This window comes from Lates calcarifer, linkage group LG20 (assembly GCF_001640805.2).
Source record: "Lates calcarifer isolate ASB-BC8 linkage group LG20, TLL_Latcal_v3, whole genome shotgun sequence".
Taxonomy (NCBI): domain Eukaryota; kingdom Metazoa; phylum Chordata; class Actinopteri; family Centropomidae; genus Lates; species Lates calcarifer.
This window is the reverse complement of record NC_066852.1, coordinates 14,201,444-14,229,435: the sequence shown is the minus strand read 5'-3', so window position 1 is coordinate 14,229,435 and position 27,992 is coordinate 14,201,444. Positions and strand designations below refer to the sequence as shown.

General features: G+C 41.0%; 1 protein-coding gene and 23 non-coding genes across 26 annotated transcripts; 1 reads left to right on the top strand and 23 right to left on the bottom strand.

The window, feature by feature from the left end:
* Positions 1-13: 13 nt before the first annotated feature.
* LOC108893803 (cilia- and flagella-associated protein 54) lies at positions 14-27,931 on the top strand. 3 transcript variants are annotated; one of them, XM_018692175.2, is made up of 57 exons: positions 14-275; positions 962-1,067; positions 1,500-1,649; positions 1,850-2,015; positions 2,182-2,240; positions 2,623-2,766; positions 3,247-3,360; positions 3,781-3,882; positions 4,005-4,197; positions 4,379-4,477; positions 4,593-4,705; positions 4,836-4,950; positions 5,158-5,243; positions 5,379-5,516; positions 5,708-5,834; positions 6,053-6,105; positions 6,214-6,342; positions 6,527-6,770; positions 7,041-7,174; positions 7,545-7,742; positions 7,847-7,939; positions 8,059-8,247; positions 8,487-8,605; positions 8,706-8,853; positions 9,045-9,200; positions 9,329-9,451; positions 9,862-9,978; positions 10,154-10,253; positions 10,444-10,533; positions 10,634-10,760; positions 10,952-11,054; positions 11,487-11,578; positions 11,673-11,870; positions 12,093-12,265; positions 12,349-12,497; positions 12,674-12,871; positions 13,088-13,287; positions 13,559-13,694; positions 14,055-14,184; positions 14,400-14,561; positions 14,676-14,885; positions 15,066-15,153; positions 15,304-15,474; positions 15,582-15,648; positions 15,793-15,978; positions 16,081-16,167; positions 16,262-16,381; positions 16,765-16,812; positions 17,144-17,285; positions 17,745-17,911; positions 18,075-18,229; positions 18,316-18,439; positions 18,569-18,728; positions 18,906-19,063; positions 26,339-26,485; positions 26,597-26,717; positions 27,051-27,931. In XM_018692175.2, the coding sequence occupies exons 1-57, from the start codon at positions 127-129 to the stop codon at positions 27,158-27,160; spliced, it is 7,683 nt and encodes a 2,560-aa protein (XP_018547691.1). In that variant the 5' UTR covers positions 14-126; the 3' UTR covers positions 27,161-27,931. The 3 variants fall into 3 exon arrangements, with proteins under 3 accessions (XP_018547691.1, XP_018547690.1, XP_018547689.1); XM_018692174.2 differs by having other exon boundaries at positions 6,050-6,105; positions 11,490-11,578; XM_018692173.2 differs by having other exon boundaries at positions 6,050-6,105.
* On the bottom strand, positions 19,505-19,576 carry trnah-gug (transfer RNA histidin (anticodon GUG)). Its single transcript has one exon. It is a non-coding gene; the product is annotated as a tRNA-His (tRNA).
* Positions 19,724-19,796, bottom strand: trnar-acg (transfer RNA arginine (anticodon ACG)). The gene has a single exon. It is a non-coding gene; the product is annotated as a tRNA-Arg (tRNA).
* On the bottom strand, positions 20,002-20,073 carry trnah-gug (transfer RNA histidin (anticodon GUG)). Its single transcript has one exon. It is a non-coding gene; the product is annotated as a tRNA-His (tRNA).
* trnar-acg (transfer RNA arginine (anticodon ACG)) lies at positions 20,221-20,293 on the bottom strand. Its single transcript has one exon. It is a non-coding gene; the product is annotated as a tRNA-Arg (tRNA).
* trnah-gug (transfer RNA histidin (anticodon GUG)) lies at positions 20,499-20,570 on the bottom strand. The gene has a single exon. It is a non-coding gene; the product is annotated as a tRNA-His (tRNA).
* Positions 20,718-20,790, bottom strand: trnar-acg (transfer RNA arginine (anticodon ACG)). Its single transcript has one exon. It is a non-coding gene; the product is annotated as a tRNA-Arg (tRNA).
* On the bottom strand, positions 21,017-21,088 carry trnah-gug (transfer RNA histidin (anticodon GUG)). The gene has a single exon. It is a non-coding gene; the product is annotated as a tRNA-His (tRNA).
* On the bottom strand, positions 21,236-21,308 carry trnar-acg (transfer RNA arginine (anticodon ACG)). Its single transcript has one exon. It is a non-coding gene; the product is annotated as a tRNA-Arg (tRNA).
* Positions 21,514-21,585, bottom strand: trnah-gug (transfer RNA histidin (anticodon GUG)). The gene has a single exon. It is a non-coding gene; the product is annotated as a tRNA-His (tRNA).
* On the bottom strand, positions 21,733-21,805 carry trnar-acg (transfer RNA arginine (anticodon ACG)). The gene has a single exon. It is a non-coding gene; the product is annotated as a tRNA-Arg (tRNA).
* Positions 22,011-22,082, bottom strand: trnah-gug (transfer RNA histidin (anticodon GUG)). Its single transcript has one exon. It is a non-coding gene; the product is annotated as a tRNA-His (tRNA).
* trnar-acg (transfer RNA arginine (anticodon ACG)) lies at positions 22,230-22,302 on the bottom strand. Its single transcript has one exon. It is a non-coding gene; the product is annotated as a tRNA-Arg (tRNA).
* trnah-gug (transfer RNA histidin (anticodon GUG)) lies at positions 22,508-22,579 on the bottom strand. Its single transcript has one exon. It is a non-coding gene; the product is annotated as a tRNA-His (tRNA).
* Positions 22,727-22,799, bottom strand: trnar-acg (transfer RNA arginine (anticodon ACG)). Its single transcript has one exon. It is a non-coding gene; the product is annotated as a tRNA-Arg (tRNA).
* On the bottom strand, positions 23,026-23,097 carry trnah-gug (transfer RNA histidin (anticodon GUG)). Its single transcript has one exon. It is a non-coding gene; the product is annotated as a tRNA-His (tRNA).
* Positions 23,245-23,317, bottom strand: trnar-acg (transfer RNA arginine (anticodon ACG)). The gene has a single exon. It is a non-coding gene; the product is annotated as a tRNA-Arg (tRNA).
* On the bottom strand, positions 23,523-23,594 carry trnah-gug (transfer RNA histidin (anticodon GUG)). Its single transcript has one exon. It is a non-coding gene; the product is annotated as a tRNA-His (tRNA).
* On the bottom strand, positions 23,742-23,814 carry trnar-acg (transfer RNA arginine (anticodon ACG)). Its single transcript has one exon. It is a non-coding gene; the product is annotated as a tRNA-Arg (tRNA).
* trnah-gug (transfer RNA histidin (anticodon GUG)) lies at positions 24,020-24,091 on the bottom strand. The gene has a single exon. It is a non-coding gene; the product is annotated as a tRNA-His (tRNA).
* On the bottom strand, positions 24,239-24,311 carry trnar-acg (transfer RNA arginine (anticodon ACG)). The gene has a single exon. It is a non-coding gene; the product is annotated as a tRNA-Arg (tRNA).
* On the bottom strand, positions 24,517-24,588 carry trnah-gug (transfer RNA histidin (anticodon GUG)). Its single transcript has one exon. It is a non-coding gene; the product is annotated as a tRNA-His (tRNA).
* On the bottom strand, positions 24,736-24,808 carry trnar-acg (transfer RNA arginine (anticodon ACG)). Its single transcript has one exon. It is a non-coding gene; the product is annotated as a tRNA-Arg (tRNA).
* Positions 25,035-25,106, bottom strand: trnah-gug (transfer RNA histidin (anticodon GUG)). The gene has a single exon. It is a non-coding gene; the product is annotated as a tRNA-His (tRNA).
* Positions 27,932-27,992: the final 61 nt, after the last annotated feature.

The following is a 27,992-nucleotide window of genomic DNA, read 5'->3' as shown; positions in this document are numbered from 1 at the left end:
CCTGTCTCCTAAGCGTCGTTACCATGGTGACATCCCTTGCCTCAGTGGCTTTGAGCAGTTTGTTGTTGGATATAGTAGCTAACAGAAATACTCTATGTGGTTAAAATTAACTTTATACCCGCAGAGATGGACTTGCCGGCTTCATATTACGGTAAACTTGATAAAAGAAACCCGGTTATTTCAGCTTTTGAGCGGGACGTTAATTCGTTCACAACACTGATGAAACGAGGCGTTTCTTCAACCAGCCAAGACAACAACGGCAATTATGCTAAAGGGTAAGAGTAATTAGCTAACAGCTAATTAAAGTTAGCGCGAGTTAAAGTTAGCTGTGTGCACTTTATCCCTCTAAAAGCTAAACTTTGCTGTTAGCGTTACAGTTACTGACAGCTGTTCGTCAGAAAAAAGCTATTCAAACAATATTTTTACGTTAGGACGGTTTTAGCAAAACACACAGGACTAGACTTGGCTTTTGACAATAGATACGTAACTTAGCTGAGACAAATTATGGGCCCACAGAAAATAATACTGCTTTAACTAATTTAACTAGAAGAAGCATTGTGAAGGTTGACCTTCGGGCTCTGAGTAATTGTGATTGACATTTCTTACGGTTTTAGTTTTTTTTAAAACAACGAATCGATTAATTGAGGAAATACTCAAGTCAGTCCAAGTACTTCCTCCACTACAGCACCAAAGCAATGAAGGACTATTAGCATGAAATGCATCTGCTTTTGGTCAAATATGCAAGCAGAATTTTTTTAATTCTCTGGTCTGAATTTTGTGCTTGCTGTCAGAGTGTCATATAAATACAGGGTATGCACCAACTTGGAAAATGAATATGTGCTACATACAAGGTGAATCAACCATATATTAGTGTCAGTCTAGTTGCAGTCTAGTTACACTGTTAGTCTAATTACATCACTGATTTTAACAACCTGTTTTTAACATGATTTTCATTTTGAAGGATTAAAATCCTGGTGGAGTTATGGAGCAAGTACAGACATCGACTGCCTTCAAGGTTGTACCAGGAGCGTATGTTGCAGATTGCAGATTTTCTCTTTGGAATAAAGGTAATTCACAATAGCCTGATAATACATCTACTTTCTACAACTGAGGTTGATTGCTTTTCTAACTTAGAAGGTTGCTTACAAGGATAGTCAGTCATTTGAAGCAGATGCCCAATGCTTCAGGTTCATAATTCATGGTAATTTATGACATGATAAATTTAAGTACTCTTTAAGATAGAAAAGACAAGTTGTGCTATTGGTTGTTGGACCTATACTATCATGGCTCAGGTATAGGAGGACTCAATAGCTTCACTCTGAGACACTGTTCATAACAGTTCACCTTTATTAAGCCGGCAGAAACAGGCAAGAGCAAATGGTAGTAAGGCAGGATGTGGGCAGTGGGCAGTGCTCAAACCAACTGGCTAAGGTGTCTTTTGCACAGCAAACAGTCATAGTTGTCATTAAATTTTTCTTCCCACTCCTCTTTGTCTGTAGTTGTACCAGCTGGCTCTTTGGCAAGGCTACAGTCTCCACTTGTTGCAGTTCAGTTCAGTGAAAATTACTGACATCACAGATATGGACCAATTCATGGCCTGCTTCTTCCCTGAAGGGTTTGACACAGACCAAGATGTCTTTGCCATGAAGGTACACTGTATTGTGGGAACCTGTGTGTAGTGTGTCTCTGTGTGTGGTATGTTTCTGACTAAAGTGAAAAGTGTGTCCTCCTTACTGTATTTTATCATTTTACTAAGAAATGTTGTCATGTGGAGAAAGGTCATATTTTGAGATGTTTGCACCTGAACCCTGGTGTGTGACTGTGTGTGTGTGTGTGTGTGTGTGTGTAGATCCGTGCAATGCAGGGCTGTGCTCTGTGTATATTTGAGCTGGAGAAAAGACACAGCGTCCTCAGCCAGAAGGAACTCTTTACAGTGCTGCGCGTGCTGAACTTCATCAGGATCATGATGCAGGCTTTTCAGCAACATGAGCACCTCTCATGGCAAATATATAATGGTATATTAGTAGAAAGTAAGGCAGAACTTAACTTTTAAGAGCAAGATTACGTTGCATCTATCATCAGTGATAACTCATCTGTTGTTTAAAGTGAAGTGAGAAATTATAAAATTCTACTGTATTTAATATCGTATTGTAGTGTAAACTATGTACTCATCTTTTCCAGGCTCGTTGCACATCTACACCATCTGTCGTTACCTGATGACCGTGAATTGCAGTGCACAGGTGGAAACTTATAATACTGTGTTTTTTGTTTTAACTGTTACAGACTATTCATCTTCCAAAGAGTTTTTTTCCATGTCTTATACACACTTAGGTGTGTATAAGAGGGAAAATGGATGACAGTGAGTAAGGGTTTGTGATGTATGGTTTGTGCTAAGTTTTGTAGAGTTTTGTAAAGTGACTTCTCAGTGATTCACTGTCTTCTGCACATTGGTTGATGTCTTTACTGTCCTTCTGTTGTCTAAGTATTGTGACTAAGAAGAACAGCATGCAACCCTTAAAATAGAGTGGTACTTTTCCCTAATGAATGATATGACAACCAGAAATTAGTGTGATTTAGAATGTACATATAAGTGTCTGTGTCACTCTTGATAATCCTATTCAGGCACTGGAGTACCTTCTGTGGGCAAGCGTCAGTTTAGAGCTGTCCATCCCTCTGATGACTGCTAAGTATCTCCCATGGATTGTCACACTCTACTGCGCTGTCTGCCACTGTTACTATGACAACCAGGCTGCAGTGCAGGCGGAGGTGAAAGACACACGTCATCTGCATCTAGACACCTACAAACACACAATCATCGCATTGTCAACAGGCTGTTCACAAGCTGATATAATATGTCATATATACCAACTGTCACCTGCTCTCAGTCTGTCTGCAGTTTTCTGTTCTGTTCTGTTGCCAACTGTCTATCTGATGTTAATTTGGTGGATTTTATTACCTAGTGCTAATTACCTTAGACTATATGATAAATTTTTTCTTTGATGTTTATCTATCTCCTCTATCAAGATGTTACTGTTTCAAACACAGTTTAAAATTGCATCCCCTGTGCTTAGCTTTCAGTGTGTTAAAATACTGGTGACATATTTATTATGTATGGAAATTTTGAATGAAATTTAGTCCACATAGTCAAATTACATTGAGAAGGTTCTTGTTCAGAATTTCTGAACTATTCTGAAAGTCCTGTTCCCCATTTTTTTGGGTTGTTTGTGTTTCCCCAAATGCTTTCAGGAATTTGCCAGGAGAGCTCTGGGAAAAATCAATGAGCTAGCAAAGCTGGAGGAGCAGAGTGAAGTTCCTGCCACCAGAGAGACTCAGAGAGCTTATAAAGAAGCCTCTATAAAGGCAGGCGACTCCTCTCATTGAAATATTCTCTTTGTTTTTCTTATTCTGATAAAATACTACAGCGTGGAGATCATTCACACTGTTCGCTGGCAATGTGTTTCACAGTCAAGAGAGAAAAGAAGATGCAAGGAACATATAGTGCATGCATCAGTTAAAGTGCCATTTAAAGGCCATTAGACACTGCCCAAGCATGAGAGGCCACTTTTCTTCTTTCTCATTTCATTCCTGCAAAAAGTGGCTCTAAATTCATAATGTTTCTCAGTAGAAACTTCACATACATATTGTTGCCCCCTGAAAATGAATGCATTTTCTTGAGAATATCTGAACCCTAGTTTAATAGGTTGATACATTTCCCTGTACAGTGTTGATGTGCCTCTCTTTGGTTTAAATTAAAGGTAATTCAGATCTTTTTTTCTCCAGCTTGGTGCCATGATCTTCAAGCGGGCAGTTTATGAGGCCAGAAGGAGACCCAAGCATGCATTCAGAATCAAAACCAGAAGCACCCTCAAAGACATACCTAATGTAATAAGATCTGCTTTAATGCTGTATCATCACGCAACGACTTTACTGTATTTGTAATAATAGACTCAGGCTGTTTGCTTAGGTGGTAAACTATTTTTTATTCCTGTTACCTGTTACTACAGGCACCATGGCCCCGTACTACAACAGAGCGCATGCTAATGGGGCTGTTTGACAGCAGCGCAGGACAATTCTTGGGCATCTTAGAAGCACTTTGGGACAGCACCAGACACCCGCTGCAGACCAGGATGCCAGATGAACCAGAGCTGCAAGAAGTGATCCTGGAACTCCTGTCCGCTGGCATCAGTATATTATCTGGTTAGTAAAACACACAGCAGTGGTTACAGTAAGTGCATAGTTCAGGACAAACATACAGGTGCAGAAAATGCTTTAGATTTCTCGAAATGTAATTGGGTATTTAAGGTGTGGAACACTCACTTTACTCACTTTATGTATTGAGTAATGTGCTTGTGTGATGTGTATATTCCTGTTTGTTAAGGAGTCACAACTTCTAGTGAGCAAAGGTCTGATGATCAGCCATGCTTATGTCTTAGTGCATTGACACCAACATCCACTCTAATGGATTTAGCCATTACAGGTTAGTTTTCTTTGTCCTTTTTCTTTCATTACAATTGGCATGTTGTTCACCATTTAATTGATATGGTGCAAGGTGTTGTATTGTGTTACAATGATGTGATCTGTTGTGTTGCTAGGAGAAAACAAAGTACCCTTCATATCTGCGGTGAGGTTCATCAAGCTCTTATTTCAGTACAAGCAGCCAGATGCATTCACTGAACTTGCCAGAGAGATGCTACAGTTTTTGTCTGTGAGTGTTTTACAAGCAATCTACTGTAATTCTCATTTTACAGAAAAGGGGAATTCATTCCATCTCTATCACTTCTCACTTGTGTATTCCTGTGTTTGAGTTTAATGTCTGGTGTGTCTCTCTGTGTCAGGATATGGAAGGTCCGCCATTCAGAAAGGCAGTGATGGAGCTTGCTTTACTTGACGATTTAAACAGTCTGCTGTCTTCCCAGAGAAGCCGTCCCAAAGACAACAACGGGAATGATGGTAGCAATGACAGCTTCAAATTTATGAATATTGTAACCTATTTACTGCTTGCTGAATATTAGCTAACATGCTTTGAGCTTGTTTTTCATGCTCATACCCAGCATTGACTGGGTACCAGGTACTCAACACTGGTTCTAGATTACGAAATATCTGATACTGATTCAGTTATTTTTTTATTTGTTTTTTTGTCTTTGATATTTCTGACAGACAGACACAAGTCTTCATTCTCAGTGAACGATGAGTTCGTTTGCCTGGTAGACACCCTGCATAAGGCTGTTTGTGGCTCTGCTCCTGTAAGTTTCCATATTGTGTATGTGTTTGCTTTGGGGTTGATCCATCAAGGATTAGGATTTAGAGTAAAATTAGTTCAGAGAAAGACTTTTTAGTGTGTGTATGTATGGTAATATACTGTGTGTGTGTTTGTGTAGGAGGTGCAACCAGATGGAGACCTGGTTTTGGATGTTGTGTTATTTCTCTGGGCTAAAGTGAAGGTGGTGATGCAGAGGGACAAGCTGCAAAACCCAGAGCTCACACACTACCTGGAGAAGGTAGATGATTACGACAAGGTATGTATTTAAATGGGAATGCATTACTGAAATTGTTGATTTTTTCCTTTACAGTGAGTATAGATTTTCATATAAATGCAGTTTTTGGATTATAGGACAGAGTGAACTGTAACTTTGATTTGGACTTAATGCACACATCCTCCTTATTTCTGCTCATTTGCGTGTGGTATTATTTTTGAACATGTTTGCAGTGGCTGTGGTGTCTGTCTAGGCTGTGTGAGGTGGCCTTTGCCTGTGACCTGGCAACTGTGGACTGCATAATGATGGCAGAGATGATCCACACATTAGCCATACTGCTGGAGAGTGCAGCTGAACGTGGTAATCAAACACAACATCCAAGTGAGGGATTAGGTTCTACCACTAGGACTGTTTCAGTCTGTAGGACAGCTGAAATCAAATATCTTTAATGCTTGACCTTGATCTATCTGATAAACTTCCGATACAGTCACACACATGCAAATACACATAATTCAAACAATGTTTTCCCACACCAGTGTTATGGCAATATGATTATTCTCAAGTCTTATGTCTAGCAGCTCCTGAAGCAGATGGTGATGGTGTAAAACCAAACTCTTTCTCTCTTGTTGAGGTATGTGAATGGTTGAACTGTATATGCAGAGCATCAAAAAAAGGAGCAATATTCTGTAATATTGCAAAGCATGCATTTTGCTGTGTGTGTGTTTGTGTGTGTCTGCAGAGTTCAAGCACAGAGCTGCTTCAGAAGGTGTGTGAGGTGGCGAGGAGAGGTCTTAAAGCTCTGGCAACAGGTGTAGCTACACTGCTGCCCCAAGATTCCTCAGCAATCACTGACTCTGCCTTCATGCAGGTAGGCAATCAACACTAATGTAAAAGAGGTTGATGAAAATTCAGTGTGACATTTATTTAAGCTAGATGTTGCCTTGAGCTATGATGGAAAACATGTACAGAAAAAATGACACAGAAATCAATATAGATTGAGAATATACATTGAGTGAGTGCTGCTAAAACCTGTTTTCTTCTTGTTCTGATAGAAATTTTGTCCCCTCCCTCCATCAACTCCCTCCCTGTCTAATCTGACATCATCAGAGGAGGGAAATGAGGAAGATGAAATAAGTAAGAAGGAAAAAGAAGAAGTGGAAACTAAGGCAGAATCAGATATGAAAAGCTCTCGAGACATTCAGTCGGCACGCATTCCCCTGCTAGCCACAGACCTTCATCTAGAGCTAGACATCATCCACCACAGAGCTTCCCTCAAGTTGCTGCAGCTAAATGCAGGTCAGACTGACAAAATCACTTTTTGGATTTATGAGATTTACTTAGCCTTTGTATTCAATTTTACATCAATAGAAATTGTGTAGGTTTTTTATCCTGTACTTGCTGGTTTACAAACAGCAGTTGAAATCATGGTTAATTAGCATAAATGTTCTAAAAGCGTATTGGTTACATTACAACAATATGTCTACTTATAAATCATGCCTAGTTATGGACACAAATGATGGGTTTAAATATCATGGTTTGTTCTGACAAGTCCATTGTTGTGTCTAGTTGAGGAGTCTGAACTGTTGGATCGGATCAAGAAGAACAAGGTGTCCAAAGCTCTTTTCCTGATCCAGAAAGCCTTGCTGGTGAACAACAACAAGGAACCAAATAAAAGCAGTGAAACCAAGAGTCTGCTAGAGGTAACACATGCACATTCATACTTTCTTAGACACACTCATGAATATGCTTGTGGTGGAAAAAAGTTGACATATCTCATGCCACCTGCTGGTATATTTCCACATTATGAAAATAATGAAGTTAATATGGTTAATAAGGCTTAACTGTGATAAATCATCTCTTGTTTATGATATCTCCTGTAACATCTCTGACTGATGGCATACTAAACAGTGAAATCAAATAGTGTCTGTTTTTGGAATTCAAACTAATTAATATCAGTACATTCTGTGACTCAGACGTAGCCTTTTTTTTTTAACCCAGGAGCAGTGATTGACATAAGCTTTAATGAAGTGAAATGAATATTTAACTTGTTTGTTTGTGTGCTGTTGCCAGGAGGCCTCCTCTCTGATAGAGAAAGCAGGAGTAGAGGAGAGAAGACTGTTTCTCTCCACCACCTCTAAGACTCCAGCTGAAAATAAAGACAAAGGAGTGAAGGAGGAAAAAGAAATCCCTCCACCTCCCCCCATACTTCTCTCACGCACTGACCACTCCTTAACCTTTGCCCCAGCACCTTATAATTTGGAGGGACAAGTGAGATTTGCTTTTAATTATGTAGTTAAATTACTAATCTAACAAGCAGTAAATGACCAAACACAATTTACATACTTAATATACTTAAATACTGTATGTTTCAGGTGTGCTGGTACCAGCTCTGCGGCCGAACAGCTGAGGGTATCAACCGGAAAGTCCGTCTTGGAGACTGCAGCCTGCCAGGAACTGGAAATCTGGTATGATTTGTTTCTTTCACAGAAGAGCATCAGGTCTAGTGGGACACATTTTTGTCTTCTGATGTGTGTCCATGATATTAACTTTGTGACTGACTGACTGACTTTGTGTGTGTTTCCAGGTGCCAGCAGTATCTGGTGAATGTGTGCTGAGTGTGGAGGGGCTGGTGCCCAACCAGAAATATGTGTTTGCTGTTGCAGCCTATAACAGCCAGGGCAAGCTACTGGGCAACACCATAGGGAGGACAACATTCCCACTGCTGGCATCAATGCCTTTACCTCTACTCTCCACGTGGGCTCACTTGGCTCAGGTACACTACACACTAGTCCAAACTAGTGCCAAGTGTCTGCTTCACCAGACTTCAACTCTAACACACAGTATACTCTATGCACGTGTTAGCTAATTTGGGTGTAGGGTAGGATGGTGAGCCTGTAGACATTATAATGATTAACACTGACACACAAATGTTGTTCATTGTAGGGATTTTGGTAAATGGGAAGCATTGACAGGCCAGGATTATTAATGCAGCTTTTTTGACTCCTTCCTCAGGTGGCATTTCAAACAGGGCAGTATACCTTAGCAAAGAGAGCCTGCAATGAACTGTGGAGCCACTATACCATCCCTGACCCTGGGTCCCAAAGTATACAGGACAGACTTGCTACCGCAAAGTAAGGAGCGAAACACATCCACACAGTTCAAGTCAAGGAGTCTGTATGTCTTTGCCTTTGCTGATCTCCTTCTACTCTGTCCCCCTTCACCATGCTAAAGGTTGCATAAACAGACTCTACAACTCTCCTCCCCTCACCTGTGTCAGATGTTCCTCATTTCCATCTTCATTGAGACAGAGATCAACGTTCAGCAGGGATCTTTGTACTGTGACTCATTCAGTGACAGTGGACCATTTATCTGGGAACAGGTAAAATGTGGATAGAAAAGTATATGTATATTTACCAAATTAAGAAGTAACGTGAAACAATTTTTTGATAGTTATTGTTGATAGTATTATCATAGTGTGACAGTTTATGTCTCTTTTTTGCTTGCATTGATGTGAATAAAGGTAAACATAAGTAGCATAAATAAATTATATGTGCTTGTATCTGCATGCAGGAAGCCAGACTGGCAGAATGTGAGCGAATGCTGGTGGCCATGGACTTGGCAATGTGTTTGAATGACGGTATTGCTGCTCTGCAGGCTGTAGTAAGCTGTTATGGCCTCTTGGCACCTCTAATCTTCCATCAAATCACTTGCAACCCTGTGGTGCAGGTATGCAAAAACCACACCCATATAAGTCTTAACTTAAACTTAATTTTATTTTCAACATAACATAATATGACCTATAAATAATTCCTAACTGTGTGTTTTTGTGCCTGTGTCTGTGTTCTGATGTTCAGGTGCTACAGAAATGCTTGATAGTTTTGGAGGAGAATTCAGGACTTCTCAAACAAAAATGGACTGGAAACATCTCAGAGTCGTTTATGCACATGATAGCCTGTATCACCTACTACCTGACAAAGGTGTGTCTGCATGTGTGTATATGTAGAGTTTATTCTGTTTGTGTTTTTGCACACAATAAACTTCCCAGTGGTCTTATTAAGCTCTGGGTGTGAGCTGCATGGCAGAAATTAGCATCAACTCTTAACTTGCCTTTATTCTGGTAAAAAAAAAAAGAAAAACAACCTCTTCTAAAGACTCATATTCTCATGTGTAAACACATAACTCAATCAACATTACACTTACCCTGTATGAAATCACTGTGTCCTTTGAAAAAATGACTTCAGTACATTTTACAATCATCTTTTATAGATTTCACAGCATGTTTCCCCCCTACTTCGATCATCCACAGTGACTCACTATTCTCAGACACCTCATGTCATAATTAACCAGGAGCCTTGCACAAAAGAATGTCTTTATCTTTCCTGACCAGACATTACGCATGCTCAAGGAGCATCACATGGCTTTTGTGGTGATGGACTGTGGTCGCATGCTGCTCCAGGAGGTCTGTGATGCCCAGCTGCAGATCAGGAAACTTGCTGGTGAAGCTGTGGGTATAAGGAAGAGAAGTGTTGATTTATTTCATGAATTATCCTCTTAGAACAATGGTATATCACGATTACCCAATACATTATTGTATTATTTTATTTTAGGTGATGTTATGATATTAAATAATCTTAATATCTTGCCCTATAGTATTTCTGTGTGTTTCTGTGTGTGTGTAGTCTAAGGTGGTAGATCATGCTGCAAGTCTTCAACTGAAGGCACTGCATGCGAAGAACAAGAAAAGAGTCACAACTGAAGCAGCTCTCACCACAGACAATGGTAACACACAGGCACACACACGGGACTCATTAATTTTCTTTTAATTTGAGGATGTTCAAAACAAGGTGGTCAGAAAGAAGTCTAACAATTTTTTACTTTTTCACTTAACTACTTGAAGCATAATAGGTGATATTTCTGATCCAAATAGCACTTTTTTCCTGTAGTGGCAACAACTTTTTTTTTTCTGTAGAGATTTCACGCCCACTGACTGGCTCTGAGGATCCCACCATATTGTATGATCTGATCTCCAGCAGCACATTAAAGGACGCTTATCAAGATGGTAAATAGCACACACTCACATACTTCTTTTAATGAATAACTAATATTGTTCATTCACATCTGTTTTTTGTTTTTTTTGTGTGTGTGCATGTTCTTGATAGTGATGAAACTCAGACGCAAGGCATTTTTCACTGAGTATGCGGCTCTACTACTTCAGAGAACGATGGAAGAAGGTCACCCAGATCTTGTATTAAAGTGGGGCCAGAGCATATTTGAATTCCTTTCCAGGTATACTGTCACTACATAACTCCTTGCTGATTTTTCAAAAGGAAAAGAAATTAAGCTTTAGTTTGATAATCCTTTGATATAATACTGATACAGTCAAAATGTCAACGTCAGTGCATTACTGTCCACTTATATATGGATATTATTGCAGTTTGTTATTGACCTTATTGATCTTATAGATCTCTTTTTGTCAGGCGAGACGAGGTGATGGGACTGTCCACAAAATGTTTGGAGGGAAACGGTCACAGTAAAAGAAGAAACAGTGTTCAGGCTCCAAAAGGAAATGAGCCACCCCAGGTGAAAATACGACATGAACATATACTTGCGCACAAGGTCATACAATATCCTCAACATCATATGCGCTTGTTTTGGTGCGTTATAGTATATGGATGAAGACCAAGCAGCTGCACACATGGAGAAGACACATCTTTTTTCTGAGGAATAAAGTTTTCTGGTTTCAGATAATGTAAAATAGCACCAATTTACTGTATAGCCTTATGCTCTACAAATTCCCTGTGGATTGCTCTCATTATTGTCTTATGTATACTGTTGACAACCATCACAACTATCTTAAGTACAGTTTATTAGTTATGTATCCTGACCTGAAAGGAAGCAGCTAAAAAACTGCAAAAATGTAATGTACTATGTAATGATTATTTCTCACTGTTTGTTGCATTGTTTGAACATAAATGACACATATAATACTTTGTGCTTTTATGCTTTTTAAAGCAGAACAAGAACACACCTTCTCATGATGATACAAGAAAAAAAATAAAGCAGAAAATGCCTCACAGCATGCTTCAGAGAGTGAAAACTAACAGGTACAGTATGTGTGTGTGATCTTTGTGCATTATTATATTGTATGCGTGAATTCATGTAACTACATGTGCACTGGCCTTCTGTCCATGTATGTAGGGACATGCAGGTTGTGGAGAACCTGCTAACCATGATGTCGTCTGTGGTGCAACGCCACAAGAAGCAGCTTCACCTGAGGAACATGTGCTATGAGGAGAGAGTGTGGAGGTCACATCTTAACTACAGCATGGCCCAGGCACATATAGCACTGCTTTACCAGTGCTTGGAGCAGCTGCATGGAGGAACATGGCAGCACAGGTTCACACTCAAAATACCCGCTACTTTATTTTACCACTTCAGCATTTTTGATGATCATTTTCTTTTGGTTACATGAAGTGGCCCACAATGTAGTGTTGTTTTTGTTTAAAATTGTAACATTTGTAGTCATTATTGTCATGATTAGTTTTAAAAATATTAATTATTCTGCATACATCATATATTCATATGTTTATGCCTGTGTTCTATATGTGCTTTGCTCAGGTACAGCCAGTTAAATCCCTTGTGTTTCTCTCTGGCCTACTCTGGTATCCTGGTACGGAGGAACTCACAGAGACAGCAGTCTTCTAAACATGAAGTTGTCTCAGAGAGAGACTCCTCTCACTCTGGTCTTAAAGATCATGTGGCTGCACACAAAGACAGGCAGAAAAAGGAGGGTGAGGAAAATAGTACACACAAATTAGAGGAAACATTAATGACCTGCTCTGACTTCATCGCTTGCCCCCTCCTTTTCTTCCAGTAGTTCGAGCTGATGACTCAGAGGACAGTTGTGAGGAGGGAGAGGATGCCTCTCAGACTGTGGAACAGCAGATTGAGATGCACAGGCATGCTGCTGCTGTGCTGCTGGACTCACTTAACAAAGCTGCTTTACATCTCCGAAGGGCCATGGTACTGTTCATACATGCACGGGCATACATTCAAACACAAGTACCTACATTCTGACATTACAGCATAAATCCAGGCTTTCTTAAGTTTGTGTATCATTCTATAAAAAACATCATCAACTTTAATAATTTGTCTGCACTTATATTGTATTTTATGCATCTGTTTTTAATCTTTTCCAGGTGTTGGCCCATCGTGGCAGCCACTGGACAATTCTGCAGCGTGCGTGTCAGACTGTGTGGGACCAAAGCAGCAGACTTGCTCTCTTAGTACAGCTTGAATCTCATTCTCCCATTACAGCAGAACTGCTGCACACCACCTTCACCCAGCTGCTGGTGCTGGCTACTGACCTAATCATGGACATGCTGAACAGACTAGGGGTAAGTATCACATGCAGCCATATACACCTACTTAGCTACTTGCTCACAGACATAATTATTCATTTCTAATAGATAATTAAAAAGCCAAACCTCTGGATTGCAAAGGCTGTTGTGATCTATACGCTGCCAATAATTGCTATGGTCACAACAGTCTGCACTTTGTGAAGATGATACAGTCCTGTTTGTGACTTTCATCTTCATCTTGGTCCCCACTAGCTGTGGAGTTTGTACGACAGCGACTTGACTGAGGAGGAACTAGAGTCCAGTCTTCACTTCTCAGCCCCACTGGATGATAGCACCCAGGTGGACCTGCGATGGGTCCGCACCTTGGTGTTGCACACTCTGGAGCGGCTCCATGATAGTGGCAAATGGGAAAGCCTGGCACACTTCGCCTTACTTTTCAACTCATACACACGGTGAATAAGATAGATTACATTGATATCATAAATCTACAAGTGCAGCATATGTGCCATATTTTTGCTTGTTAACCTGTCAGGGAATCCAGTTTGTAATTCTGGATCAAAGAGTCACCTGGGGCAAAGAGTCACATAAAGCTGGTTATACTGTCACATGTGGGGACTTGATTGAAAAAGCATGAAAGGAATGAATGCAAATCAATTTAATGTCCTCTGAAGTAACTGAAACACCACTGTGTGTGTGTCTGCATCATCTGTGTATCTATCTCAGTGAACGTTACGTCTTGATCATAACCCCTCTACTAGTCCATGCGCAGAGGAGGCTGCTTGAAAGGATTAGTTGTTTTGGAGGACCTGCAGTTCCACAACCGCACCATGTCAAGACACACAAGGCCACTGGCAAGGAGGTAGCGCATACCCACACACAGAAACATGTTCAAGCTACAGTTTCAAATCCAAGCCAATACATTTTTTCTATAGAAACACTATGGGATATTTTATCACCTTGGAAGATAAGAGATATACAACTGTTTTCAGGCTTTTCTTGTTTGTCATTTGTGATGTCATATATCTCATTATTCTTCCACCAACAAGAAAACTGACTGAGGTCAGATGATAATTTTTATACAGTGATTATGAAGCACCATAAAATCTAAAAACATACTCACCTGTGTTTTTATAATAACTAATATATTTATATTTATTTATTCAATGTGCGTATTGTACTATATTTGTATATATATGGTGCTTTCATTTCTATATTTCAGGTAACTTACAGGAGCTATGCAGGCTGTCAAATAGTCAGTGGATGGAAACATCACCATGCAGAGAGACCACACATTCACAAAAAAGCAGCACACACAAACTCCACTCCTCAACATGCAGTTGAGGTTAAAGGTTTGAACAACCAGCTTCCGTCAATATTTCACTCACACAAACAGCTGTTTATAGTAAATGATGATGACTGCCCTACAGTTGAAATGCTTCAGATACTATAAAATAGCATAGGAATGGTGGAATGGTGAGATACAGAAAGAACAAAGGTCGAACAAGTGTGAACAGGTTGTGTTGGCATGGATAATGTGTTCATGGATATATGTTCTGTGTCTAAGGTGCAGAAATACAGTGCTCCATGTCCCTTGTGTGCGTCCCTCTGGATGTAGAAGACACGCTCAGCTGTTATCATCAAGCTCTTGAGAGAAGACCACATTGTCTTCAGGTGTTCCAGCATAGTCGCTCATTACTGTTGCTGCTTCTGGCATACACACAGCCATGTGAGTTCAGTTCTGATTGAGTGGACACACACACACACACACACACACACACACACACGCATACAACAACTGTTTCAAACTCACATTGTTTACACTGCCTGTTTTTCTCTCCAGATTTTGTGGCACAGTTGCGGCACTGCCAGAGCAGAAGTCTCAGCCAGTCTGCAAGCCTGGTGGATTTCAGTCCCATCGTTATGCCCACTCCAAACATCCAACCTTGTGACCTCACTGAGGAGGACTACAGCACTCCAGATGCTCTCTACAGCCTCCCTATCAGCTCTGAACACATGCCGACCGTCACTACTGCATACTCCACCTCCATAAGTAAGAACATGAAATACTTATCACATACTCAGCCAGTATTGACAAGTTTGTCAGAGGGTGTGGCATTGAGTTAATGTGTTATAGAGAGTACCAGCAGACTAAATAATAAGTACATGGAATGTCTGGATAAAGTGATAAAGGTCTTACTTTCCCTCCCACCCCCATCCAACTTTTCATCAGAGTATCTCCAGGCCAACAATCATGACTCCCTCAGAGTTCTGGCACTGCATGAAATGGGAAACCTACATTTCTACAATGGAAACACAAGGTTAGAAATCTGTCTTATCCCAAGGGTGTGTATGTATGTGAGTTGAAGCAAGTGCACAGTCTTTTATTGTATGCATTCACCTGCAATTATACAGCAAAAATGACTTTCCTTACATTCTTACAATATTTAAATTCTGTGTTTTATCTTCAGGGCAGCACACTCATACTGGAGTAAAGCTGTAGACTGTGCCTTACAGAGCTCAGGAGCAATAGAGAGATGGGATGGCGTGTCGTTTGGAAGTGGCTCCATGCAACAAACCCTGAAACAGGCTGGCATTTGGGGATGTCTGCAGGCTGCTGGGCTCACTGCTAAGATTGCACAGTTGGTTTCAGTGACCTTTATCATTGATTTGACGTGCTTATTTGTGTGTGTTGCAAACAAATGCCTTAAAACCTACCTACTCCTGAGGTATGTGTTTTGATCTGCAGGCATTTCTTAACTTCTAATGTCAGTCAGCGGACAAAGTGCAGTCTCCTTTCTGCTCACCTCTTTAAGGTAATACTTCCAGGGAATGTTATTCTCTCTCCTCACAAACGAAGCTTTAATAACTTTAGCTTTAATAACTTTATGTGTGCATATATGGGTATTTATTCAGATTCTATTTTGGTGCCTGTGTATGTGTGTCATCCACTTGCCTAGTGCGTGCTGTGCTGCTCCCTGGCTCATCCCCAAGCCGACCTCCAGTACGCCTCACACAACATTGGAGATGAACTGCTCCCTGGAGTTGACCTTTTCTCTGAACCTCATAGGGTTCACCTTGGTACCACTGTAACCAGCCTTAATTTCATCTGCCACTGGCTTTTCACCACAGGCTACTACTTCACGGTACGCACATAACACTACACTGTCTGTCCTCACTTTGAACTGCAATGATCAAGATACATAATTGACTTAGTTTTAAACTATGTTTCTAATTTCTAATTTCAGTTACTGCCCATGCTAGCTCTTTATGTACATTTTGTGGGGACTGTGTGCAGAGATGTGCAACGCACTGTTGAGGGCAAAATACTTAAGGTCAGTATTTGTGTTGTCTCCTGTATGCACATGTGAATGTTTTACCTCTCGTGGTTCTGGTGAAGTTTTTAATCTGGGTTGGTGTTTTCTGCAGATACGCGCCCTTACTGAACTGTGTCTGTTCACTGAAGCCGTAAAGGAGGCAGTTCAGCTCACACAAGGAGTAGGTGTCCTTCTGCCTAATGGAAACTACATCGCCAAAGATGATCACCAAGTATGAACGCACACATAGGAACACACATATATGTTTCCTCTCTCTGGTAGTGTTCCATCTCACTGTTGTTTGCATACCCTATGTATACTTTTAGTAACAGTTTTGGCCTTGTGTCTATAATACTGTAAATCTGATTCTCTCATGGAATTTGTGAACACATGGGTTGTTTGCCTGCCACCCTCTTTAGGGAGGTCTGTGTACCCTTTGCTTCAGATCTAATTTAAACATTAGTTAGAAACAAACTGTAGATTATTTCTGGAAGTTTGCCACAACAAAATATATGTTCCAGTGCTGCCTCTGCACAGTATTTAAAGTGTTGTTATTTTGTTTGTTGTTACATGCCATAATCTGAATAGATGTTGTACACTCTGCTTATTGTGCAGGCCATGAAGATGTTCTACACCAACAAGTCTCTCCTGGACAATGCAGAGGTATTTTCTAATGGGATTTCTTCAGATTTGTGAAGACGATCTAGGGGCATTTCATTAGTATTATTCTGTCAATATTCTAATTTAGATGTAACATTAATATTACAGTGTTTTTGGTCACATAAATCATTCTTAAAAAAAGAATCATACTGCCACAGTTTGTATGGTGCAGGTGCAATTTTTTATTTCCAAACAACCCAAATGCACGCAAATATTTATATACCCTTCCTAGCAGGGGGGTAAATTTAAAAATCTCAAAAAGATGCTTATTTAATTTTCTTACTGCATTATTTTTTGTGAATGTACTCTATGTGTATGTGGTTGTTGTGGTTAGGCTTTGGAAGAACTTGTGAACTGTGACTTTGCTCCAGAGGTCCGAACGTTGTATGGATCCACACTGTGCCTTCGATTCAACCTGGCTCGTGTTCAGCTAGTCCTGGCACTCAGTAACACTGTGCATGGTTCTCCTGTGCCAGGTCTGTAAGCGAGAGTACTTTCTTCTCTGACATCTCTTATTGGAGTAGAGCAGGAGACTATTAAATTATCATACATTTAATTTACATAGGGACATTACATAGGACCTTTTTGTGTTCTCCATTTCTCCAGATATCCAGCACCTAAGAGATCTAGGTGTCCTCTTGAAATAAACATGCCTCAGTACTTCATGATTGGTTATTTAGTGCTTCAAATAGAAATTTTTAGATATGAGTAACCACCTTTAGTCTTAGAGGACTAAATGAGATTTGGTCACTGCATAATGAAAATTCATCTGCATATACGCTGGCCTGTAAGACGCTTAACTCTATTCCACTATATTCATCATTTTCATCATACTATTTTCTACTTGTGTATTAAAGCATTCACATTCACTTTAAATACAATTTGATTTCATTCAGAGAGTCACTGTGGATCAAACAGTTTTTAGTTTCTTTCAGATTCTGTTGAAGGAGATGCTTGTGTCAGCATAACAAGCTGTTCAGTGAACTCAAAACACCATGAACAGGACAGAGTGGATGCTGAGAGCTCCTGTCTAAAGATAGAAGAGTCAAAAGTGCTGGATCTTGTTACAGAGAAAGAGAGGCTCACTCCAGAAAAGATAAAGGTGAGACTTCCTGGGGATTTTTAATTAGATCTGTACTCGAGGAGTTTGCCACTTCCTCTAATTTCCGCACTGAACTGTTTTAATCTTGGCAGCATACAGTAAAATTAGAGCAGCTTTTTGTTTTTGTGAACTTACCAATAACTATCATCTCCTCTGTTAAAAGTTTCTTTTGTTAGAAGCAGCATCCTTCTTGTTGCACTCCATTTCACAGCAGCTCACATCTCAGTGTTGTAGTGAAATGGAGAGCCTGGAACTGGCAATAGAGTCTAATCTTCTAAAGGCCAACCTCTACCTGCAGCAAGGACATACTGCACTTAGGTACAGTGTCCTTATGTATGTGTGTGATTGTTTTTCTTTATATTTCCTACCATGACTATTCTGACCATTTTAATATTCTCCATCAGTTCTGAGATGGCAGTTTCATCATTGGTGCTACTACAGACGTCTCTAGTAATCATAAAACGATTCATACCTTGCTCTCAGAAACCTGTGTCTGAGCTCCCACCCCCCAGGACTGGAAGTGAACGGGTAGCATGTTGACATAACAAATTCCAAGCATATGAAATCCTTATCTCATCTGTATAATGTCTCATAAATATAACAACATTACAACCAACAGAACCTTATAGCGTATATGTGTTATATCCATGTCTACAGGGCACTAAAAAATACATTGTATCAAATCCCCTGCATGAAGACTGTCCCAGAGCTGCTGAGGCTAGTGAGAGAATTGGAGTTTCACTGTGGCTGCGTTGCCGCCTGACTCTGGTCCGCAGCCTGGTAGCACAAATCCCTGGCACCACTGCCTCTTTCCCAGGTCCGGTTATGTGTTGTGTTGCTCCTCCATTTTTCTGAGTGGTGTGTTTTAGACTAAAACAGTTTGACTAATATCATAAGTATCTCAAATGCTGTATTGTGCCCAGTGTGCTGCATACATGTTAATGAAAGAATTATGAAGAATTATTCAATCTGTGTGTCTATTTGTGTTTTCAAGGTAAGAACATTAATGACGAGGCAGCTCGGGTGTTACAGGAGGGTCTTGTTGAATGTGCACTATGGGGAGACCTTGATATTCAAGCCCTTTTGATGGTTGAAGCTGCCGGGTTGGAAGCACAGAAAGGCAAAACTGATGACAGCATGGAAATGCTACAGGTACCAACAAACACACACTCAGACTCATTTCTTGTTGAAAAGCCATTTACCTGTGGCTATTTTCAGCTGTAAAGCAGTGTGTAGAGCTGTAAAGTAGAGAGTATGTAGAGGACGAGTTTTGGAGATGAAGGATGAGTGATCATTTAAAAGAGTTGTCCAAGCTAGCCAGAAGTCGAACCTACAATCTTCTGATCCGTAGTCAGACGTGTTATCCATTGCGCCACACATGTGTGGGAACAGCTCTGCTGTCACAGAATTGCATGTGAATATTTGTATTTTGCAGAGGTGTGGAAAATATTGGTCAGCTGATCTGTGGAGTTGGACAATAAGAGGCCTCACTGAGGAAAATATGCATCAGGTGTCCAGTTTAAAATCTTTCAAATTGAAGCAGAGACTGGATTATGTAAAGTAGCAAAAGCACACAGTACAGCTTGGTACTATTGCCGTGACCCGGATTCGAACCGGGGTTGCTGCGGCCACAACACAGAGTACTAACCACTATACGATCACGGCCACTTGGTATACTGAGTGCCTTGCTGTTCAGATAGCATATTACCAGCTCTGAATATCAAAGCTAATGCTTTATTGTATGGGTTTTCCTTACAAAGTGAGACTAAAGACAGGGAGATGAAGGACAAGCGATTATTTTAAAAAGTTCGCCGAGCTAGCCAGGAGTCGAACCTAGAATCTTCTGATCCGTAGTCAGACGCGTTATCCATTGCGCCACTAGCCCTGTGCTGTACCATGTGTGGGAACAGCTCTGCTGTCACAGAATTGCATGTGAATATTTGTATTTTGCAGAGGTGTGGAAAATATTGGTCAGCTGATCTGTGGAGTTGGACAATAAGAGGCCTCACTGAGGAAAATATGCATCAGGTGTCCAGTTTAAAACCTTTAAAACTGAAGCAGAGGCCAGAGTACCTTAACTCTGGTCTTGTTGCCGTGACCCGGATTCGAACCGGGGTTGCTGCGGCCACAACGCAGAGTACTAACCACTATACGATCACGGCCACTTGGTATACTGAGTACCTTGCTGTTCAGATAGCATATTACCAGCTCTGAATATCGAAGGTAAATGTTTATTGTATGGGTTTTCCTTACAATGTGAGACTAAAGACAGGGAGATGAAGGACAAGCGATCATTTAAAAGAGATATTCGAGCTAGCCAGGAGTTGAACCTAGAATCTTCTGATCCGTAGTCAGACGCGTTATCCATTGCGCCACTAGCCCTGTGGTGTACCATCTGTGGGAACAGCTCTGCTGTCACAGAATTGCATGTGAATATTTGTATTTTGCAGAGGTGTGGAAAATATTGGTCAGCTGATCTGTGGAGTTGGACAATAAGAGGCCTCACTGAGGAAAATATGCATCAGGTGTCCAGTTTAAAACCTTTAAAACTGAAGCAGAGGCCAGAGTACCTTAACTCTGATCTTGTTGCCGTGACCCGGATTCGAACCGGGGTTGCTGCGGCCACAACGCAGAGTACTAACCACTATACGATCACGGCCACTTGGTATACTGAGTGCTTTGCTGTTCAGATAGCATATTACCAGCTCTGAATATCAAAGCTAATGCTTTATTGTATGGGTTTTCCTTACAAAGTGAGACTAAAGACAGGGAGATGAAGGACAAGCGATCATTTAAAAGAGTTGTTCGAGCTAGCCAGGAGTCGAACCTAGAATCTTCTGATCCGTAGTCAGACGCGTTATCCATTGCGCCACTAGCCCTGTTCTGTACCATGTGTGGGAACAGCTCTGCTGTCACAGAATTGCATGTGAATATTTGTATTTTGCAGAGGTGTGGAAAATATTGGTCAGCTGATCTGTGGAGTTGGACAATAAGAGGCCTCACTGAGGAAAATATGCATCAGGTGTCCAGTTTAAAATCTTTCAAATTGAAGCAGAGACTGGATTATGTAAAGTAGCAAAAGCACACAGTACAGCTTGGTACTATTGCCGTGACCCGGATTCGAACCGGGGTTGCTGCGGCCACAACGCAGAGTACTAACCACTATACGATCACGGCCACTTGGTATACTGAGTACCTTGCTGTTCAGATAGCATATTACCAGCTCTGAATATCGAAGGTAAATCTTTATTGTATGGGTTTTCCTTACAATGTGAGACTAAAGACAGGGAGATGAAGGACAAGCGATCATTTAAAAGAGATATTCGAGCTAGCCAGGAGTTGAACCTAGAATCTTCTGATCCGTAGTCAGACGCGTTATCCATTGCGCCACTAGCCCTGTGGTGTACCATCTGTGGGAACAGCTCTGCTGTCACAGAATTGCATGTGAATATTTGTATTTTGCAGAGGTGTGGAAAATATTGGTCAGCTGATCTGTGGAGTTGGACAATAAGAGGCCTCACTGAGGAAAATATGCATCAGGTGTCCAGTTTAAAACCTTTAAAACTGAAGCAGAGGCCAGAGTACCTTAACTCTGATCTTGTTGCCGTGACCCGGATTCGAACCGGGGTTGCTGCGGCCACAACGCAGAGTACTAACCACTATACGATCACGGCCACTTGGTATACTGAGTGCCTTGCTGTTCAGATAGCATATTACCAGCTCTGAATATCAAAGCTAATGCTTTATTGTATGGGTTTTCCTTACAAAGTGAGACTAAAGACAGGGAGATGAAGGACAAGCGATCATTTAAAAGAGTTGTTCGAGCTAGCCAGGAGTCGAACCTAGAATCTTCTGATCCGTAGTCAGACGCGTTATCCATTGCGCCACTAGCCCTGTTCTGTACCATGTGTGGGAACAGCTCTGCTGTCACAGAATTGCATGTGAATATTTGTATTTTGCAGAGGTGTGGAAAATATTGGTCAGCTGATCTGTGGAGTTGGACAATAAGAGGCCTCACTGAGGAAAATATGCATCAGGTGTCCAGTTTAAAACCTTTAAAACTGAAGCAGAGGCCAGAGTACCTTAACTCTGGTCTTGTTGCCGTGACCCGGATTCGAACCGGGGTTGCTGCGGCCACAACGCAGAGTACTAACCACTATACGATCACGGCCACTTGGTATACTGAGTACCTTGCTGTTCAGATAGCATATTACCAGCTCTGAATATCGAAGGTAAATCTTTATTGTATGGGTTTTCCTTACAATGTGAGACTAAAGACAGGGAGATGAAGGACAAGCGATCATTTAAAAGAGATATTCGAGCTAGCCAGGAGTTGAACCTAGAATCTTCTGATCCGTAGTCAGACGCGTTATCCATTGCGCCACTAGCCCTGTGGTGTACCATCTGTGGGAACAGCTCTGCTGTCACAGAATTGCATGTGAATATTTGTATTTTGCAGAGGTGTGGAAAATATTGGTCAGCTGATCTGTGGAGTTGGACAATAAGAGGCCTCACTGAGGAAAATATGCATCAGGTGTCCAGTTTAAAACCTTTAAAACTGAAGCAGAGGCCAGAGTACCTTAACTCTGATCTTGTTGCCGTGACCCGGATTCGAACCGGGGTTGCTGCGGCCACAACGCAGAGTACTAACCACTATACGATCACGGCCACTTGGTATACTGAGTGCCTTGCTGTTCAGATAGCATATTACCAGCTCTGAATATCAAAGCTAATGCTTTATTGTATGGGTTTTCCTTACAAAGTGAGACTAAAGACAGGGAGATGAAGGACAAGCGATCATTTAAAAGAGTTGTTCGAGCTAGCCAGGAGTCGAACCTAGAATCTTCTGATCCGTAGTCAGACGCGTTATCCATTGCGCCACTAGCCCTGTTCTGTACCATGTGTGGGAACAGCTCTGCTGTCACAGAATTGCATGTGAATATTTGTATTTTGCAGAGGTGTGGAAAATATTGGTCAGCTGATCTGTGGAGTTGGACAATAAGAGGCCTCACTGAGGAAAATATGCATCAGGTGTCCAGTTTAAAATCTTTCAAATTGAAGCAGAGACTGGATTATGTAAAGTAGCAAAAGCACACAGTACAGCTTGGTACTATTGCCGTGACCCGGATTCGAACCGGGGTTGCTGCGGCCACAACGCAGAGTACTAACCACTATACGATCACGGCCACTTGGTATACTGAGTACCTTGCTGTTCAGATAGCATATTACCAGCTCTGAATATCGAAGGTAAATCTTTATTGTATGGGTTTTCCTTACAATGTGAGACTAAAGACAGGGAGATGAAGGACAAGCGATCATTTAAAAGAGATATTCGAGCTAGCCAGGAGTTGAACCTAGAATCTTCTGATCCGTAGTCAGACGCGTTATCCATTGCGCCACTAGCCCTGTGGTGTACCATCTGTGGGAACAGCTCTGCTGTCACAGAATTGCATGTGAATATTTGTATTTTGCAGAGGTGTGGAAAATATTGGTCAGCTGATCTGTGGAGTTGGACAATAAGAGGCCTCACTGAGGAAAATATGCATCAGGTGTCCAGTTTAAAACCTTTAAAACTGAAGCAGAGGCCAGAGTACCTTAACTCTGATCTTGTTGCCGTGACCCGGATTCGAACCGGGGTTGCTGCGGCCACAACGCAGAGTACTAACCACTATACGATCACGGCCACTTGGTATACTGAGTGCCTTGCTGTTCAGATAGCATATTACCAGCTCTGAATATCAAAGCTAATGCTTTATTGTATGGGTTTTCCTTACAAAGTGAGACTAAAGACAGGGAGATGAAGGACAAGCGATCATTTAAAAGAGTTGTTCGAGCTAGCCAGGAGTCGAACCTAGAATCTTCTGATCCGTAGTCAGACGCGTTATCCATTGCGCCACTAGCCCTGTTCTGTACCATGTGTGGGAACAGCTCTGCTGTCACAGAATTGCATGTGAATATTTGTATTTTGCAGAGGTGTGGAAAATATTGGTCAGCTGATCTGTGGAGTTGGACAATAAGAGGCCTCACTGAGGAAAATATGCATCAGGTGTCCAGTTTAAAACCTTTAAAACTGAAGCAGAGGCCAGAGTACCTTAACTCTGGTCTTGTTGCCGTGACCCGGATTCGAACCGGGGTTGCTGCGGCCACAACGCAGAGTACTAACCACTATACGATCACGGCCACTTGGTATACTGAGTACCTTGCTGTTCAGATAGCATATTACCAGCTCTGAATATCGAAGGTAAATCTTTATTGTATGGGTTTTCCTTACAAAGTGAGACTAAAGACAGGGAGATGAAGGACAAGCGATCATTTAAAAGAGATATTCGAGCTAGCCAGGAGTTGAACCTAGAATCTTCTGATCCGTAGTCAGACGCGTTATCCATTGCGCCACTAGCCCTGTGCTGTACCATCTGTGGGAACAGCTCTGCTGTCACAGAATTGCATGTGAATATTTGTATTTTGCAGAGGTGTGGAAAATATTGGTCAGCTGATCTGTGGAGTTGGACAATAAGAGGCCTCACTGAGGAAAATATGCATCAGGTGTCCAGTTTAAAACCTTTAAAACTGAAGCAGAGGCCAGAGTACCTTAACTCTGGTCTTGTTGCCGTGACCCGGATTCGAACCGGGGTTGCTGCGGCCACAACGCAGAGTACTAACCACTATACGATCACGGCCACTTGGTATACTGAGTGCCTTGCTGTTCAGATAGCATATTACCAGCTCTGAATATCAAAGCTAATGCTTTATTGTATGGGTTTTCCTTACAAAGTGAGACTAAAGACAGGGAGATGAAGGACAAGCGATCATTTAAAAGAGTTGTTCGAGCTAGCCAGGAGTCGAACCTAGAATCTTCTGATCCGTAGTCAGACGCGTTATCCATTGCGCCACTAGCCCTGTTCTGTACCATGTGTGGGAACAGCTCTGCTGTCACAGAATTGCATGTGAATTTTTGTATTTTGCAGAGGTGTGGAAAATATTGGTCAGCTGATCTGTGGAGTTGGACAATAAGAGGCCTCACTGAGGAAAATATGCATCAGGTGTCCAGTTTAAAATCTTTCAAATTGAAGCAGAGACTGGATTATGTAAAGTAGCAAAAGCACACAGTACAGCTTGGTACTATTGCCGTGACCCGGATTCGAACCGGGGTTGCTGCGGCCACAACGCAGAGTACTAACCACTATACGATCACGGCCACTTGGTATACTGCGTGCCTTGCTGTTCAGATAGCATATTACCAGCTCTGAATAGCAAAGGTAATGCTTTATTGTATGAAATTTCCTTACAATGTGAGACAAATAACAGGTTCCACAAATGATTTATCCAGCACTATTGTTTCTGACCCTCAGGGACAAATTTGTCCACAGAATCAAGATGAGTAGTAAGTAACACTAGACAATAAGGGGCCTCACTGAGGAAAACAACGTTAACAACAATAGAGGTTTTAGGATACCAGTGACTGACTGTAAGTGAAGGAGATTCTTTCAGCACACATTGAAAGGCCTTTTAGTTATCATGTTGCTACTTTCAGCTGTAAATGTGCTGTGATACAGAGCACATAGAGGAGGAGTTTTGGAGATGAAGGACGAGCGATTATTTAATAAGAGTTCTCTGAATTAGCCAGGAGTTGACCAAAGAATCTGCTGATCCAAAGTCAGATGCTTTATCCATTGCACCACTAGCTCTATGGTATACCATGTCTGGGAACAGATCTGCTGTCACAGAATAGCATGTGAATAGTTGCATGTAAATATGCATCAGCAGTCCAGTTTAAAATCCTGTAAAGCAGAGGCTGGAATACCTTAAGCACCAAAACTAAGGAGTACAATTTTGTACTGTTGCTTTGATCCAGATTTTAACTGGGGTTACTACCGCCACAGCACAGAGTACTAACCACTTTAATCTCGGCCACTGGGTATACTGAGTGTCGTGTTTTGGCTGCAAATGTATTGTGACACAGAGTATGTAGGGGAGGGGTTTTTGAGAAGAGTTGATCCTAGGATTATGCAGTGGTTCATAGCAAATGGCTGTTAAAAGAAATTAAGAAATTTATTACTCTTTAGTTTTTAGTTATTAGTTTTCCTCTTCAAGCTGAGGCCACCTTTCACCCTGGCATTACAGATAGACCACTCTACCACCTAACAGATTTATAATATATTATGTAGGTGTGAGAGAGATTCTTTTGTTTCTGTTATTTTTGTGTCAAATTACATTTTTATGTTCAGTGAAAAGCAACTCACTCTTCACAACTGTCACAATTGTTTTTAGTGTTCACTTTTATTATTATCATGATACTGTACAGGTCATTATTTCTCTAGTACCTGCCTTCAGTCTTAGGAAATATAATTCTGTTTGTTCTGTTGAATGTGTAGTGATTTAAAGTAATCACAGTGCTGTTGTGTTCTGTTTGTGTATACGTGTATGTAGGAAGCAGTGGGTCTGCTGTCAGGACGGACATGCATACCACCAGGGTCTAGTGTGACTCTTGCTCGGGCTACTTTGCTGCTCAGCGACCTGAGAGGAGTACAGACCACCAAACTTCTAAAACTGACACAGAAACTGTTGAAAAAGCAGGTAAACAAACACACAGACATACTGAGTATACGTACTAGTACCAGTCAGTGCTCAAAAAATAGGTAAAGCTTAAACCATTAACATGTACTTCTTTTTCTCCATTTCTTTCAGCTCTGTGTTTTTGGTGAGAATGTGGTGTTGGATGATGGAAAAGTTTGTTTCTCTCCTCACGGACCGAGCAACATCTACCTCCCGTACCTGAGCATACTGGATCAGACCACTTCACGAATTGGTAAATAAAGAACTTGGGAACATGACAAAGTCTGCAGCCACAGTAGCAGCTCTGTGAGGCTTATTAATACTAGCATTAGCAGGCTAAAATGTTCACAGTAACAGTGTTAACTGCTGATATTTAACAGGTTATGTTTAACACGTTTACCGTTTGACTGTTCAATTATTCAATTATTTGACTGACAATTAACAGTTTGATTAATTGACAATTTGATTAATTGATTAATTGTTTTAGCTCTACTCTTATGTCAGAAAAGTAGCTTGTCAGCTTTAATTCTTTGCTGTGCAAATTCTACACCCAGTTCTTGTTACATCACTCTGTATTGCACTGCAGGTCACACCCAGGATCTCAGCACCATTGAAATGCCAGTCTCTGCACAGTTATTACAATCTTCTTCCAGGCAGCGGTTGCACCAGCCGGGCGAGATTGAGAAAGACTCTTAAGCACCAATTCCATCTCTGAGCAACCCAAGCTCCTCCAGTTCTATGAGCCCCCCACATTCAGTCATATAACCAGAATAGAATATCACCCATAAAGCATTGCAGTTTGCACTGCTGTCTACCAGTTCTGTGTTTATTGAGAAATGTAGCTGCATGCTGAAGTAGGTATAGAGCCACGTGCATCTGTCTGTGTTTCTGTTTCTGGGGAGCTTGTTTTGTTTTGTTGCAAGAAAGTTAAGGGCAATTTGGTGAAGTGACACATTATGTAATCAGTGCATTTGACAACTTAAGTATTGCATTTGTTAATAGGCTATCACAATGGCTACTTATAACATACAGGTGTAAGTAAATGCATATAATAACTGGACCTGGAAACAGTTTGATAAGCTTAACAACAATGCATACGTTGTAGACATTTCCAGTCACTGTAAGTTGTCATTCTCTCGAATGGAAAATGATTCTGTATATATTGTATCAGTGTGTTCTTCATTCTTCAATCTTACAGTATGATCACCTGCAAAGTGGCAGTAAATGGAAACAAAGAAAGGGATGGAAATAAACTGTAACCTGTAAATGAAATTTCAGGTTACTGTTGGTTGGGTTATATTTTTATTCACTAATTTAGATTAAGGATTAAGAATCTAAGAAGTATAGTTATCACAATTTTAAAATACTTTTAGAAGTAAAAGTTTTGCATTTAAAATCATTCTTAAGTAAAAGCACAGACATATTATCAGCTGCTTAAAGTATTAAAAGTAAAAGTTACATCATTAACACGGAGTCATGCCTGTGTAAATGTACTTAGCTTTCCACGTTCCTTTCCATCACTGATTTA

Bases quoted from the DNA above. Each gene is read 5' to 3' on its own strand.
- LOC108893803 (XM_018692173.2), top strand. From the start codon at position 127: ATGGACTTGCCGGCTTCATATTACGGTAAACTTGATAAAAGAAACCCG. The intron at 5,517-5,707 runs GTATGTATTTAA...ACATGTTTGCAG, and splicing joins AGGTAGATGATTACGACAAG to TGGCTGTGGTGTCTGTCTAG. The intron at 19,064-26,338 runs GTACCAACAAAC...ACGTGTATGTAG, and splicing joins ACAGCATGGAAATGCTACAG to GAAGCAGTGGGTCTGCTGTC.